Raw genomic sequence first — 17539 nt, forward strand, 5'->3', positions numbered from 1 at the left:
GAAGGTAAGAAGGTTGTATAGTTTGAGCTGCGAGGTAGGTCACAGGAAAGTCAGGTGGAGCAGGGGGGGGGTTTCCGGGATTTTTTGGAGAGAACAGATGAGAGGGTGTTTGTTGACGCGCTGCAGGTGCATGCGGAAAGGTTCCCAGAACCGCTGGAAGCAGGCCAGGGGGTGAGAGTTGGGTCCTTATCAGAAACTATGCAAGCCTCAGGACAAAAGCGAATGTAGAGAAAGGGGGGGGACTGACCAGGTATGGGAAAAAAGAAAAAGAAAGAAAAAAAAACAGGGACGCAAAGTACACAAACCCACACCCAAAAGAAACAGCGATAACCCGACTGTTGAAAAGGCACGTGTCGCCTAGGGCGACTTCACTAGAAGAGGCTCGTCCTGAAACTCAAAAACGAAAAGATAAAGTTAGACTGACGTCAGGGCCACAAGACAAAGCGAGGAAAAAAAAATAAGAGAACTAAAATGAAATTCGAAAAGCAAAGGTTGGGAAGCGGGCGTGTATTAGCTGGAAGCGAAAGAATCAGAACAAAAGGAATCAGGTGACCAGGTACAGCGCAGAGTGAACGGTCATAGTCTTTGGATGAGGTATATGCACGAAAATGCCTAATGCTGTATTCCCGGTGAATATCGCAAGGATTCCAAGTTGCCCTTAGACGCATCAATTCCAGCAGGTTCCATGGAGTTGAATTTTTGTGTATTAAGTAGGATTCTCGGTATTTCCTGTCCCTAGGAGACTTAAAGTTTTACTGAAGTATGCGTCTAAGGGCAACTTGGAATCCTTGCGATATTCGCCGGGAACACAGCATTAGGCTTTTTCGTGCATATACCTCATCCAAAGACTATGACCGTTCACTCTGCTCTGTACCTGGTCACCTGATTCCTTTTGTTCTGATTCTTTCGCTTCCAGCTAATACGCGCCCGCATCCCCAACCTTTGCTTTTCGAATTTCATTTTATTTCTCTTTTTTTTCCTCGCTTTGTCTTGTGGCCCTGACGTCAGTCTAACTTTATCTTTTCGTTTTTGAGTTTCAGGACAAGCCTCTTCCAGTGAAGTCGCCCTAGGCGGCACGTGCCTTTTCAACAGTCGGGTTATCCCTGTTTCTTTTGGGTGTGGGTTTGTGTACTTTGCGTCCCTGTTTTTTTTTCTTTTTTTTTCTTTTTTCTCTCTTTCTTTTTCTTTTTTCCCATACCTGGTCATTCCCCCCCCCCCTTCTCTACTTTCTCTTTTGTCCTGAGGCTTGCAGATAGTTTCTGATAAGAACCCAACTCTCACCCCCTGGCCTGCTTCCAGCGGTTCTGGGAACCTTTCCGCATGCACCTGGAGCGCGTCAACAAACACCCTTTCATCTGTTCTCTCCAAAAAATCCCGGAATTAACCCCACCCCCCCGCTCCGCCTGACTTTCCTGCGACCTACCTCGCAGCTCAAACTATACAACCTTCTTACCTTCTTTCCCCCTCAACATCTCCCCCGATATACTCCCTAACCAATCAGCTTGCTCAAATTGCCTTCCATCTTTCCCTCTCCTTTCACCTGGGGTCCTACCCCTATATAAACCGTGCCTGCCAGGCGAGAGATTGCCCTGAGGAAAGCAAGTTCTCTTTGCTGAAACGTAGGCCACAATCGTGCTTTTACCTTGTTCGAAGTTCTTCTTCTCTTGTATATATATATATATATATATATATATAAGGCAGAGACCCACGAGAAGAACATTAAAAAAAATAAAAGGTTACGCACGTTTTAGGAAGAGGACTTCCTTTCTGCAGGATACCTTTTTTCAGTACTCCGAAGACAGGAAGTCCCGTTGCTGTTGCGTCCGTAGACTTTTATTTTTGTACTTTTTTTTCGTGTGCCTATACCTTTACTTACCTTATTTTCGCCCGCTCTTTGTCAGTTTTCCGCTTCCATAATATATATTTATGTGGGCATTCTAAAACCGAGCAAGACGATTTTGGGGCGACGAAGATTTGGAGTGAATCTTAAGGAGGAGCGTTTTGAGTGTGTGAGCGCAGTCACCAATATTTGACGATGAGAGAAAAGGCACACACAAACGGTATGGGGAATACTAGTCGTAACATCCAATAAACAACAAAACACAAAAACAACGTTTTCTCAAAACAAATTTTCAAGCCAGTTGCCCACAAAAACTCACAGGAGAATGCATGTTCAGAACACGTTTATGAAAAGCTCTTCCCGGAACCACCTTTCTGAGGGGTCTTTTCGCAGACAGAGTCAAACTTGCTGTTATAAAGCGTGCACTGCAGGAAGAAGTGACACTAGGATTAGAATGCTACAACCAACAAAGAGTGCCAGAATGACGAAGGGCGCAACCGCGTGATAACCTCGTCACAAGATCATCGTCACTACACGACAGCATCACATGAAGTCGCCCAGAAGTCACCCTTTACGTAAAAATACGGGTAGTGATCTCAAGGTTGGCTCAGTGGCTAAGACGTGTCGCTGCTGAGCACGAGGTCGCGGGTTCGATTCCCGGCCAAGGCGGCTGCTTTTCTGGTGGAGGCAAAAAGTAAAAACACCCGTGTGTAAGAAATTTCGGCGCACGTTAAAGATCCCCAGGCGGTCAAAATTATTCCGGAGCTCTCCATTGCGTGAAGACATTGCGGCGCGCCTCATCGCCTGCGTTGCGTCGGCGCGTTAAACACTACAATCAAGCAATCAGTGATCCCAAGGGTCTGTTTAACACAACCAAAAAGTGCAGCCGAAAGCGAAAGTTTTACTATTCTTTATTTTTATTTATAATGAGACGAAATTTGTTTTGACAAATATTCAGACTTCAGAGAATTTGAGATCTGATGGTAAGATAAGGAGGTATTCATAATTAAGACTCCGACACCCAAACCGTAATCCTGTCAGAAATCCTTATCTCACTATGGTTTGAACAGTGTGCTGTGCCCCTATTATTACAACGAAGAATATTCTATTTTTGGTTGCCATTATTTTTCTTCCTGCGCTATGTTTATTGTCAAGACAGTGATCATTACGGAGCTCCTGAATGAACACGGCAGGGATTTGGTTGGGGAGTGTTTTGGGTACCCCTGTTCTTACCATACTGCATCTTACCGGTATTCACCTACGGGGCAGAAACTGGGAGGCTCACTAAAAGTTTTTAACTTGTGTTGAGAACGTCTCAGCAAGCAATGGAACGGAGGTGTCGGCAGGTTATGTAATGCGAAGGCAAGAGAACAGTTGGTAATTAAGGGTAACAGATTTTATCCCTAGAGAAGGCAAGCTTGGCACTGGGTGGCATAAAGTTAGATGTGCAGATGAAATCAAGAAGTGGCGGGAATAAATTGGTCACAGTTAGCAGAGAACCGGGGATAAATGGAGATTATGGAAGTAGCAATTAGCCTGCATTTGGAATAAATATAATGATGATGATTATGGTGGTGGTGTAGGGGGGGGGCTTCTCGCCTATTTGTTTATTTTATACTGACTTTCAACCTGTCGTAGCATAGCTGGAGCAGGTCTCGTTCCAGCATTTTTTTTCAGAAGGGGAAGAGGGCAATGGAATTCAAATTGGTGGTGGTGGTGGTTGTGATGATGATGATGATGATGATGATGATAATTTCACTATCTGCCGTGCCAAGCATCCTCTAGCATTTGCGTCCCGGAAAGACATGGAATGTCCCGGCAACTTTTCTGAAAATCAGTGTTCACGACTCGCTGAAATAATAAAGGATGACGTCTCCTCCTCCCGATGCAAAAACACACTTTTTTGGGACCCGCACGCAGCACATTTGACTATAAACAATCTGATCTACTATTTACTTTCAAGCATTTGTTAAGGGAATAAATTAAATTGAAACGTTCATGGCTGTTATGTGCAAGGCGACCATTTGTTTAGTGTGTATGGGCTCATTTGCCTGCCTTGCTTGTTCACTCTACAGTAGGATGCAGAAAGTGGGTCCTGAGATACCTTTGTCTTCTGGTCATACTGACACTACTTTTATGGCGGCTGTGGATGAGACGGGAAATGTCTGCGCTATGCTAGGAAGCAACTCTATATACTTCGGATGTGCTGTTTTGGAGGAGCACGGGTTTGTGGTCCACGTAAGTATATTGAAGTTCATACGGCTTCCAGTTCTTACGGCTTTTAAGTTGTTTCGAACGCTCTGGGTGTCCGTTGTGTGTGTGTGTGTGTGCGTGCGTGCGTGCATGCGCGAAAACAGCGTAATACCGATAAGCTCTCGTGTATTGTTTTTAGGCCAGCGACTACGATAGTCAAATAATCTGTAAGGCTTCCACGGGTACGAATCAATCATATTTTTGCGTTTTACTTAATACGCTTAGGGGTTTCAAGTACCTACTGCAATCACGCTACCAAATTATTTGCCGTGAGTGAAAAAGTCATGATATTCCGCGATTCCTTTCATATCGCTATCGACTCTACAAATGTATTTATTCGAAAGACTGTTTCTGAATATGTAGATTTCCTTATTTGGTGTCATGACATATTAAGGGCATTATTTTTTTCGGTGAGCAGTTAAGCTGATCACTAATATCTGTATGCACAACATCGGCTGTAAGTAAGTTGTTCGGGATATTAGTGAATAAACACATCAAGTGGAGAACTATACCAATCGTATATAAGTCGGGTAAAGATTTTTATTACATTACTTAAACCACGTCCATTTATGGTAGACTGGAAGCCTCTCTGTACGTTTGTATATGCAAGCATGCATGCCAATAAACGGCACCAGCAGGTTTACCCTGCCTATTGCGGAAAAAATACCGACAGCCATTTGGACAGTATACACTTCAGATGCTTAAGTATACGATGTCTCTGTTAATAGTATCGCGGTAAAAGTTACGCCAAACGTTTCAAGTAGTGTTGCCATGTCATCTACTTTATCTCTCAAAGACCGCACGTTTAAAGGAGAAAAAAGGAAACGACATTGGGGGTATTTTCGTGTTTACTAATGGTTGGATTTCGGTAGGTTGCATTTCCATACTTTGGTTCTTGCTTGGAACGCACGGAATATGCGTTCCGTGCGTACCAAACAACATGTACGAGATTTTCAGAAATAAAACCGGAAAACGTGTTGTGTTTTGGAACCATGCGTGACTACAAAAAAGAATGCTGCTGTGCAATGAATTCACTTATGCATCACCCCGGGCATAGTCTACGTCAAAAATTCAAAGCACCGGTAACTACCCTAATGGCACCAGTAACTACTTCTACCTTTCACCTGCATTGATGTGCGGTAACTTTTTTATTAAACGTCGCACACAGGCTGCAAAGGCTGCGTTTTCGTCCTCTGCACCCACCCGCGCCAGTGAAAACGACCTCAGGCTACGCGCGCCGCGGCGCGGCGGAAAACGGCGAAACGGCCTCTTCGGAATTACGCTCTCTCCGGGCGATTGGAACGGCCGGAGCAACGGCGCGCCGCCGGCAGCAAATCGCGGAGGCCACGCACAGGTGCAGGTCGGTGTTGGTGCGACGCACAACCCATCGGTTCCACACCTGCCAACCCCTCGCATGATTATCAAGTGGAACGGGCCGGACAGCACGGCTGTCTGCGTAAATAAGTATCTGACCAGCGCGAACAGGAAGCTAATGGGTACACAAACGGCGCAGAAAAAGAACGCAGGGTAGAAGTTTCTCTGTTCATCAGGTGAGAAAATTTCTGATCAAAAGAATGAAGATGGTGATTGCATCAGAATTGTACGCATGTGTGGTGTTTGCCAAATAACTCCGTAAATGAATTCAGGGAAAGAACAAAGAATCTATCTGCTAAAACGAGACCTGCAGGAAGCGGCTGTCAGAATTACAACTGCATAAATTTGAACGAACGCTTTTAACAGGAAAGAGCCTGCCTTCCCCGTTGCATCTGAATGCAAAGAGCATTCAGAATAAAACGGACGAGCGGAGTATTTTACAAAACTCACCAAGAGGTAAATTTAAAGCCCCAATGTCTACCAAATCTTAGCTAACAACAGTTGACAAGGTACTATAGTTTGAACGTTGTAAAAGCATAACGCTAGCAGGGAAAACAAGATAGGGGTGGCATAGGTATCTTCCTTGGAATTGACTTTCAGAAAAAAAAAACGATTGACGAAGTAACAAGCGTAAATGACGACATCGAAAGCCTGTTCTTAAGTGTCAAATGTTCTAATCGGCGCTATACACCACCCACTAGATGGCATCATTTCCTATTTTATTGTATTCGTAGAAAACATAGCAAGGAGTACTGTTGGGCGAGTTGGTAGGACATCATTATAATACTATAGCGCAAAGAACGGGAAACGAAGACAAGTAAGACATAGCGCTCGTCCAGTCGTCTTACTTGTCTTCGTTTCGCGTTCTTTGCGCTATAGTATCATAACGTAGAAAACACTCTGTATTTTTTAAAACCTCCCCTATAAAATGTACGATCTTATGTGACATAAATATATATAATTGCAATCACACATCCTGGACGCGGATGAATTCATGAACACTATTCACGCACATGCTTGTAGCGATATCATAACGCCACCAAACAGGATCCCGAGCTCTACGGTAAGTCGTCTTGCCGCGAACCATGTAACCGTTTGTTTGTTTATTAATTGTTTGGTTTTACTGCCCGGCCACGCCCGGCCCTGTTATCTGTGTCAAGCGAAGCGCGGCTTGCATTCTTTATTTTTATGCCGCACGGATAAGCAGGACTGTTTGGTCTTAACGTCACTGGCCCAGAATAATCTCTTCTGATCTACAATGTTCTGGATGTAAATCGACGGTTTCAGAAACACTCCCGCCGAAAGATAAAAGCCCGCAGAGTAGACGCCACGGCATTCCGATCGTCGACGCTCGCCCGCACACGTCACTTTGTTGACTGCTGCCTCGCCGCCTGTGTATTCTTTGAGTTGTTAGGGGAGCACAAGTTCGCTCAAATAAACGTGTTTTCCTTCAAGACAACTGCGTCGTCTCTGGCTTCGTGACATCTGGTGGAGGTGCGGGGTACGCACCTTTTACGACGACCTCTGCAAGCCGCCAGCCCAGTCCAACTAGAGCCAGCCTCCGACTGCAGGGATTGCCGCCTGAGTTCGGCCTCCTGCCAGAAAGAGCGAAGCTGCTGCAACCACCACCATAGTGCAAGAACCAACGTCGCCAATCCTGCTGCAGCAGCCCCGGGAACCGCCAACATTTCGAGGAGCCCTCGCTGAAGACCCGGAGGATTGGTTGGAGAAGCTGGAGTGCGTTCAGATCTTTAACAGGTGGGACGATGAAGAAACCTTCCGGCATGTTTTCTTTTACTTGGAGACTGCAGCTCGAACTTGGTTCGAGAACCACGAGAGCACCTTGACCGACTGGACGCAATTCAAAAGCGCGTTTTTTAAGACTTTCACGACCGTGGTGAGAAAAGAACGAGCTGCGCTTTTACTGGAAACTCGAAATCAACACCCGAACCAAGGAGTCGTAATCTTCGTCGAGGAATTGAAGCGACTATTTCGTCGCGCGGACCCGGATATGACGGAAGAAAAGAAACTGAGGCTTCTGATGCGAGGAGTAAAGCAAGAACTTTTTGCTTGCCTTGTGCGCACCCCCCACCCCTAAATCGGTGGCTGAATTCGCCTCCGAGGCGGCCGCCATGGAGAAGACGTTGAAAATTCGCACGAGGCAGTACGCCCGCCCATCAATGCGCTCGTTGCGGACACGATCGACGCCGGGGCTCTTAGCTCTGACACACTACGTGAGACAATTCGCGCTGTCGTTTGAGAAGAACTGCGGAAACTCTTCCCAACAACGCCGCAGCCCCAAGTCACCTCTATGAGCGATGTGTTCCGGGTAGAAATTCAACTCGCTTTGGGGACTTCTAAGCCTTCCGAAGTACCACGTGAGCCTCAAGCTATGACCTACTCCGCGGCTGTTCGACTACCCCGCCCTACTCCAACCCGTCATCAAGAAGTCCCGCCGTGCCGCCGTCCACTGTTGCCCGCCCGACACCCTGCAGGCCAAAACCAGGCACCGAGGAAGACGGACGTATTGCGAACCGCCGATATTCATCCGCTGTGCTACCACTGGGGAGAGGCCGATCACATCTATCGTCGCTGCCAGTACAGGAGACTCGGACTGCGAGGTTTCTCCGTCGACGCCCGACGCCCCCGACCCGGCCAGCTCTGTACTGATATCGACGAATACCTGTTCAACATCAACCGAGGACCAGCCCGCTTCAACCGATCGCCGTCGCCCTACCCATACCAGCGGCCAACCACCGTAGCAATGCTGAATCCGCACGTGGAAGGTCCCCCAGCGTACGCAAGGGAAACTAAAAGCAGCAACTTCTGGAGGTTGCACCATCGCGGAAAAATACAAAACCTCCAACGACGCAACGACTTGCGGAAGACGATGATTCCCAACATGCCGTCAGCCCGACGACTCGATCTAATCCGGACGTGACTCTAGAACCTGACAACCACACGGCGCGATGTGTACCAGACTTGACCTAACGTTACGCTGAGAAGACGACGACCATGACGCACAGTGCCCGACCATCAACTAACAGAAGCCGAGATACGACGCCACGACGCACCCGGAACTCGAAGAAAGCAGCGTCCGACGTTCAACTGTCCATCGACGGCTTTGCAGTAGTCGCCCTCATAGACACGGGAGCCGACTACTCAGTCATGAACGAACCATTTGCGTCTAAGCTGAAGAAAGTTATGACCAGGTGGGACGGTCCGCACATTCGCACAGCAGGAGGCCACCTCGTGACGCCAAGTGGAACGTGCACATCGCGCGTCACCATGCACGGCACAGCGTACCCTGCGGCGTTCGTCATTTTGCCTAACTGCTCCCGTGACGTTATTCTCGGAATAGACTTTTTGACGGACAACGGTGCAATAATTGATCTTCAGGCCAAGTCTATAACATTTTCCTCCGGTCACTGCGTTACGCTGCAACTGAACCCCGAACGCCGTGCTGCTTTAAGGATCGCCGATGATCATGTCACACTGCCACGCCGCGCAAGCTTGATGATCACCGTCTACTGTGAAGATGCTGTTTCGGACGTCGACGCTATCGTATAGAGTTACCAAAGGTTGCTCCTCAACCGCTTTGTCTCTGTCGCAAGAGGCATTGCGCGCATTAAGCAACGCCAATCCCAAGTTTTGGTCACAAATTTCGGCGGGGAATACCAGCATGACAGGGGCGCTGCAATTGCGTTCCTCGAAGAAACGCAAGAAGCAAGTGACGTGATCGCGGTTGCCGAATTTGAACGCGCACCCGAAGGTAACTTCAAGCTTCCGAATCACTTCGACGTGAATCCGGCGTTGCCGCAAGATGAACCAAAGAAATAATTGGATTTGCTTCGTCGCTACAGCGAGTGTTTTTCGTCGAACTCAAAACTTCGACGAAAATATCTGCGTGACTTCGTGACAATATCTGCGTTACAAATGTAAAAAATAATCTTCGAGCTGATGTTATAGCCCGTGATCCGAGCGATCATTGGCCAATATTTTGCATTTCGCCTTTGGAAACTAAAAAACCTGCTAGAAGAAGAGCCAACTACCCCTTGCGTCGGCGAATAATAGACGAATTTTTAAATTACTATTCTTGTCTCTTGCAACAGCACAGCTCGGATGACATTTGTAAAGACGATAAAACTAACACTGCATAGCAAACATTCCCAAACAAAATTAAAAAAAAAATGCTCCGACGCAGCTTTTCTACTCCAGCAATGAAAGAGTAAGCCCAAACGGATTAGAAAACTCTGAATATCCATAACCTTGTTTAAAGAGAAAGACTGCACATACCACAATTATTTACAGAAACGTTACCCTGGGTAGCTTTTGAATTATACCAAGTATCCGAACAAACTAAATTTATACTTGATGAAAACGAAGTCTAAGTTTTGTCAAAATAAATTTAGAAGGATTCACGGAGATCAGAGGAAAATGTGGGTTGCTGTTAACCAGTTATTCAATCGGAAGTCAGATGAGCTTTCTGTGAAAGGAATTTGTACAGCCAACACACGCATAGTAGAACAGTAAATTGCAGACAGGATTAAATGCCCCTGTATTAACATTGGCAAATATTCAGGTAATTCTGTGAGCGTACAGCACTTAAGAAATTCTTTAAGTTCAAGAAATGGGTTACGCAATAAAAGTCGATTATGCTCATACCCAGTATGCCACGTGAAATTATTGAAATAATCGCTAAGTAAGACAATGACTCAGCCGCTGGTTATAAGCGTATAAAATTCTTGCCCCTCAAACATACTTCCCATATTGTCAGCCCTATTTTTTTTACACCTAACACATAGGCTTTAAACGGGGGAATTTCCCGACGAGCTAAAATTCGCTAAAGTTACCCGCGTTTATAAGGGAGGAGGGAAGTGGAAATGAACAACCGACAATTATATCTACTACCTGTCTTTTCAAAACTATTTGAAAGTATTAATAATGCTAGACTCACATATTTCTTTTTTTAAAAAATGCAAATAACTCAAGTACAATGTGTTTTCAAAAACGTCAATTCATGATGGCGCTGATTCTCACACTCACACTGGGTCTCCGATTTCCTGCCGAGCTCTTCAAGCTGAAGTGAACTGTCATCAATGGCAGAAACGCGGACCGGAGCCCAAGGCACCATAGCCGGCTTCGCGCCAAGGAGGAGACCCTCGACTCCTCATCGTGGTCGAGTAGGTTCCATCATGGGATTCACACCATAGAAAAACATTATAGAGAATATTGAAAACAAACAACTTGTACTTGAGGTATTCCTAGGCCTAAAAAAAGCATTTGTTCCCGCTCAGCATCATGTACTAATTGAAAACTTGAAATGTATTGCATACGAGGTGTAGCGGTGAACCTACTAAAAGTTTTTTGACAAATCGATATCAGTGCTTGTCCATCAACAGTTTATCAACCATTAAAATGAGGATTCAGTATGGCGGTCCTCTAAGGCTGTATTGTAGGGCCACTTTTGTTTCTAATCTACATAAATTATATTAGAGAAATTCCTGGTTTTTTGAGTTTTTTGAAATTCCTGGTTTTTGTACGCCCGCAATACAAACGTAGGTTTTTACTGGAAAACTGCAAAGTGCACACAAAAATCAGCTAACGAGTACCTCACGACGCTGTCGCATTTGTTAGGAGGAAATCACCTATGCCCTAATATTATTAAGACAAAGTACATGTTATTTAAGCCAGCAAATAAACGAGATGCCAGTTCTATTGAACTGGCATTATGATGGTAAGTTATTGGAATAAGCGGCTCATAAAAAAAATTCTTGGTGTTCGTTTTCCTGAGGTAGCTTTCATGATCGTTTTACGTCAGTAATCGTAATGCGGGGGGGTCAAGAGTAATGAAAACCATCTACGGAGTTCAACATTTGATGCCCACCGCGCTATAACAAACATTCTTCAATGCTTTTCTATATCCCTAACTGAGCTAGGGCATAATAATATGGGGAACCACTAAAACCTTTACTACAGTAACTTGATCATTTTGGGGAAAAACATCCTTCACATATGTGGGAAATACCAGAGATACGTATAAAATTTAAGGACAAGCCGACTTGTTGTGAAATATATCGCGCTTAAAGCCGATCAAATCTCTTACTTTAAACTCTAACAGCACATTTGTAGAAACCGCCTCCAGAACGTACTGACCGTGAAATCTCACCTACCTGATACGCAAGCCGCTAATTCCACCGTCCGCAATTCGAACTAATTAGCCTAAACCGATAATTCCTGATCAAGCTACCTAAATATTGAATAGCAGTGACATGAAAATAAATTTACAGAGACCCCTCGCCGCCTTCAAGAGCGAATGCAGAAAATGTCCACTCACTACCGAAACAACATTATGTAAATGCCCGGGAAATGAAACGCGAACACAAAAATATGAATCACAACACGCAAAATTGAAAAAAAAACTGTTCGTGGAGGTGTAATATTGGCGCGCTATTGCTATATTCGGAAAGCCACATTTCCGGAATTTTGTTTTTGTAACCAAGCCGCGCGTCATTTTGACTTTTATGGAAATAAATCGCGCTACATTCGTCTTCTGATTCATATTTTCGTGTTCGCGCTTCATTTCCCACGTATTGTACACTGTGAAATGTTGTTTATTCTTTTTCCTTTTTTCGAAACGCAATGACTATGCATTAGTATGTTTGAACATACAACCTATACTCTTTTTGGTGTCTTAGGCGCAGTTTAACCAAATCCACTGAGCCCATTCCACTTGGGAGAAGTACATGTGTATTCCCTTCTCTACTTTGCACGCCCAAAGTTCGTTTTTGTGTGACGCGACGTATGCTTACCTAATGTTTGTAATTACCTTACGTTACATGGTTGACACAGCCGTGAAACACTTAATCGATGTACAACCATACCTAGTAGTAATATTGCGTTTTTTTATTGTTTGAGAATGTGTCGTGTCTTTTCATCTTTTGTTACGTTACCATTTAGTTGTTATCTCGAACGCCCTATCTCGTTTTGCAGCGAGCGAGCTGTTTGAATCTATATCCTTTGTGTGATACTGTGAAACGTATAAGGGGGCCGAGCCCCGTCAGGGGATGCCTGCCTAAAGTGTTAGGCAGGCATCATAAAGCTGTCTAAGAAAAACAAAAAAGGACGACAAAATATACAGCCACAATATAATGTTTAAATCAAACGAAAAGAAAAGAAAATGTTCAAGGATAGAAGGTTCCAAAACGGCCGTTGTAAAAGAGGCAGCGTTCAAAACGCAATCATCACTCAAAACTCTTGACTTCACTCACCCACCGTTACATTGTTACATTAGTACGGCACGACCATCTTGACGGGTAAGCATAAAACATTGTGTGCCTTTATTTTAGCGCACTCATTCATTGCGCGCACAATAATAGAATACAAAACGCAGCACACCTCCGTCTACCGACTATAATGGTTGAACGTGAGGCTTTCTTGGGATGAATTTTCCGTTTCGCAAATCCCAACCTTCGAGTACGTGCTACTCTGGAGGTACGCGGAAATTTTCCAGAATACCAATAGCAAGGTTCGGGTGTGCACTTCGTAGGCGTAAAGTTTGGGTTTGTGGTGTAAGGAAGGAATCAGAACCTACTTTTTGGTGTTCGCCTGGATCATGTAAAAATTGAGCACTCTGATAGACACCCGCTTCGATTCAGGCCACGTGAAGCGATTTTTTTTCTTTCGCATCCCCAGCGATCATTCATCATCATCGCAGAGAAATCTGGCTTTCCTGCATGGCGTATTGGCTTACAACGGCTTCAGTGGGGACACTAACGCTTCCCTTTTATGCTAAATACAATAGCCTAAAAAAAGGTGAAAGAAGAGTATCGCCATTGAAAAGGACGGTACAATTTTTCTCCATTGCAGTTCGGGGAGGCAGACGGTCGGCGCTGTAAGTGTACATATCTGTAGTTATGGCGTCATCTTTGCTCAACCTATGAAGAAAAAAAACAATAGCGTAATTGTGGTGCTAGTTTTGTGCTGTTGCTCCCCTGGCCAATCAGACGACCACCACAGGGGAACCACGGCCCTGCAGCAAACGTTGAAAAGTCCAGCGTCTTCTTCTAAAATGAATAGCTTCCGAATGCCCGTGCTCAGTGCGCAACGTGGCATGGGACTGGCAAGCTTGCTATAGCGGCCGTCCAGAACACCAACCACGACGAACCGAGGACGACACACCGGTGTCAATCGTTGCATAGACAACAACGCCGAGGTATACGAACTAGCCCGGCCGGAATACTTCCGTGTGCTTATTTTTTCTGCCCCATAACACATACCCATATCATGGAAACCGCCTAAATCTTCGCTGTTCTATTTTCATCACCTCCTTTTCACTGAAGCCCATTCGATTTTCGGCGTCTGAATACCGTATTTACATAATTACAATATAACTCGAATTTGCTAGTCTTCTAATGAATAACTAACTTGCTACTTTCAGACACGAGGTAAAGGGTTCAGTTTGATTCCCGGACACCCAAATGCCTTCGGTCCTCGAAAGAAGCCCTACCACACCCTCATGCCTGTTCTTGTCACGGACGCCCAATCGCACGACTGGCTTTGCACGATGGGGACGATGGGAGGACTCTCGCAGCCATCCATTACCCTTCAGGTAGGTAACACCTCCTACTCAAACTTACAAGGGGTAGCATGAAACGTTAGACAAAACTTGTGTCGCGTGTACGAATACTTGCAGGTAGGACCAGCAATAAATCGATAATTTTAGTTTTTTTGGAACAGGAGGCTGTGTGCACGCACTTCGGCGGAGACTTCAGTGACAGCAGTCTAGGAAGCGCAGGATATTTAAGTTGAGAAAAGAAGACGGGCATGACCGAGATACAACATTAGACCCATTATAGCTACACTCGATATAGTGCGGAGAGTTTTTTTTTTTTGGAAACTCATGAACATTCCTGTCCTATATGCAATGTGTAAGAACTGCATGCCGCTTAAAAGGACACTGAAGGAAAGCAAGTTATTTCAAATGAAAGTATGACTTTCTCATGGACATTTTAGCGTTGATTTGGTGCCGAAAGGTTCCGTTATTGCTAAGCCACCCAACTTCATCTAACGCAAATCAAATGTTCCACAACAGCAACTCCAGCTGCGGATTTCGGTCTAGATAAACCAGAAGCAAGCGAGGCAGCATTGATGTATAGCGGCATAGAAGCAACCGAACACGACGCTACCACGTACTGAGTGGTTTGGTCAGTTTCGTTGAAATCAGTTGTGCTTTCCAGAACTCCCGCGTTGTTTGCAGCTCCGGGCACTAAGCGAAATGTTCCTTCATGCCAACCCTGGTATGTATTCACGCTCTGGTACAGAAATATATACTGTTCTTTTCAGGCCCAGGGAATATTGGCCTCGTACCAAGTTTTCGTGCGTAGCTCGCACGTGTCCTCGAAAAGCGGCAACGCCGCACCAAGCTTGGCCAAGTAGAACACTCCTGCGGTAGCAGGAGTGTTCTACTTGGCCAAGTAGAACACTGGCGTGGCGTTCGCCACGCCAGTCATATTAGTCACGTACAGTACACGTTTCGCGGTATAGCCAGTGCCAGCAGCACGTGACTTCACGTTTTTGCTGTTTTCTACCTTTTAAAAAAAGAAACTATGTGTTGGACTGCGATATTCGTATCCTCGCTGAGCCAATATGTCTTCTAGAGCTACTTGCATTTCGAGTTCAGTCACCCTTTAGTACTGACGGTTTAACCAATATATATACATGGGTATTCAGCAATGAAGAAGAGCACCGAAGCACCAAATACAAGAGAACATCCAATAAAGACAATGAATGGTAATTTACACACTTTTCCTACCAGATACTATCTAATTGTCAGCTTAGGGATAGAAACGCCCTCAGTTTTTAAAGTAATTTCTAACCCGACACGTCCCGCTGAATGCTACTGTGTATTGCAGTTCTTGCACATAACAAACGGTAATTTTGACAAACACTTTTATGTTAGTGTGTATTGCACCTCCGTACATATAGCAATCGCTCATTTTGAAAACTCTCACTAATTTGTAGTCTGGTTTATATTGGTATATACCTGATACCAACGTCGGGACATTACCGTACTGTTCGAAAATATTACGAATAAAGTTTCTTCATCACCTTTGAGACCATAAACTTTCAGTTGACCCGGTACCTTTACTGCAACTTTTGCTCTATAGGCCTACCAAGATGTGTAACACTTTTAAATTTGCTCTAATTTTCTAGGGAAGATGAAAATTGAAATTTCTTTTTTAACTCGTGGTTAAGAGATCGGAGTGCCTTCGTGCCCCATACCATCAAACGAACAAGCTTCCCCAACTTATATATCAGCTCATCGATTAAGTGATGCTGTTAACATGTTGTGCTGTGCCTCAGTTTGTTTGCTGTTAATTTGTATTGTTTTTGTTGGTGGTGGTTTGAGGGAAAAGAAAAGAAAATGAATTGCAGCTGGTATTATGCTGAGCTCCGCAGGGAGAGGTCACCTGCATTAAATGCAGTGTGAGGCTGCAGGGTGGAGGGGTACTGAGAAGGCAGACTGCCAAATCGATAGACAGAAAAAAAAATAAGTGGGGATAAGTTGAGCTAGCACATCAGTCAGTATGCACACCTCAGTCAGCAGCACGTCAGTTGGAAGTGCAGTTTTAATATGCCAAATAGCCAATCTATTCTCACCATGGCTGAGGGGAGTTCTACTTTACGGCTGCACTGGGCACATCTTTACATCACTGAATAACTATAACTATGATCATGAAGAGCGTTCAAACTACCAAGCAAGCAGCTCTCTACCTTGCGAAGAATTTATTCACCAAGATACTTAACCCGTCGAGTGGCCCTGGGTATGGTCGCAGTTTTCCGCACTTATAATCTTCAAGCGTTAACGTCCACCGTGTACACTTTCTAGATATTTTTGTGTTACAGTAATCATTGAGGCAAGTTTTTTTAGGTACAGTTCCTAAACCGTGCTCCAAAAGCCTGAACTTATTGCACAGCAAGCGATATTCCCTCCAACGCTACAAGGCGTTTCTAGTTTTGGGGGAGATAACGCAAAAACAGTAAAATTATTTTTCAATAGAAAAACGTGAAATGATCTTGTACAAAACAATCATGTCTGTGCGCGCACAAAGAAGGGCCACTAGCGAATATAACGTCACCCTATATACCGTGTTCAGATAATTGCCTACTACTAAAACAAAAGAGCGCAGGAACACGGTATATTCAGGACAATAGCGCACTCAAAAAGAATATTTCAATTTTTAAACAAACTAGTTTCGTAAACGAAAGCCCTGATTAGTCCTGTGGGCTCACCGCATTGGTAATAACGACACATTGCGCCGGAAATTGAGGTTGGTCACTTTGCTCAAGAATTAGGCGGTCACTCCAAGTGCGAAAGAGCAGTTGAAAGAAGTGATTAGGTCGTTGATACGCTGAAGATAGCAAAAGCAGTGCCTTTAATGGCTTTAGTGAAAAAAAAGAAGATATAAAGCGTCACATTACTTAAATTACAGATAGTGAATGTGAGTTTTTTATGTTGTTAACTTGCTTAAATAGTATAGCCTTTGTGCCCGTAAATTCCCGATCTGCGCGTTTTTTTCTTATCCGGATAACAATTAGGCGCCACCGCTTTAACTCGCAGGGAACATACACAATCATGCTTTTCGGATCACAATACTCCTTTCTTCATTTGGGAACGTTTGCTTTGATTGATCATGGCATAACCTTTTATTGATCATGGCATAACCTGAACTTTAGTGTTCGGAAACCATCTGAGCACAGTGTCGAAGAGTACAAAATACTGACGAACAAACGAAATAAATTACGAACATCCTCTGTTGATTATGCTGCTTATTTTTAAATAAATTACTTCAATGTTTTTAGCGGCATATCTTTGAAACAAATTCATTAAAATTGCTTTGCAGCAACTTTAGAAAGTATAGCACACCCTGGGCCCTAAATTTTCTGCAAGCATTATATTTTCTCGCAGGTTTTACTAAACTTGTTGGAGTTGGGAAGTGACCCCCAGCAGGCAGTGGCGAAGCCAAGGTTCCAACTGGGTTCCATCATCAGCGTGCATCCAGAGTAAGC

General features: G+C 44.6%; 1 protein-coding gene and 1 pseudogene across 3 annotated transcripts in view; one reads left to right on the forward strand and one right to left on the reverse strand.

The window, feature by feature from the left end:
* The window catches only part of LOC144146879 (glutathione hydrolase-like YwrD proenzyme), an 81031-nt gene that overhangs the window by 49825 nt on the left and 13667 nt on the right, over positions 1 to 17539 (forward strand). For 2 of the 3 annotated variants that reach the window (XM_077678837.1, XM_077678838.1), the window contains exons 7-9: positions 3916 to 4078; positions 13908 to 14078; positions 17439 to 17533. In XM_077678837.1, the coding sequence (XP_077534963.1) occupies positions 3916 to 4078; positions 13908 to 14078; positions 17439 to 17533 (429 nt within the window). Of the gene's footprint in view, positions 1 to 3915; positions 4079 to 13907; positions 14079 to 17438; positions 17538 to 17539 lie in introns of those variants that run through there. The other variant, XM_077678839.1, reaches the window with a different exon arrangement.
* Positions 10507 to 10645, reverse strand: LOC144147435 (small nucleolar RNA U3; annotated as a pseudogene).

The sequence above is a fragment of the Haemaphysalis longicornis genome, unplaced genomic scaffold (genome assembly GCF_048455015.1).
Source record: "Haemaphysalis longicornis isolate Haplotype H1 unplaced genomic scaffold, Haemaphysalis longicornis Haplotype H1 scaffold_7, whole genome shotgun sequence".
NCBI classification, from domain to species: Eukaryota; Metazoa; Arthropoda; class Arachnida; order Ixodida; family Ixodidae; genus Haemaphysalis; species Haemaphysalis longicornis.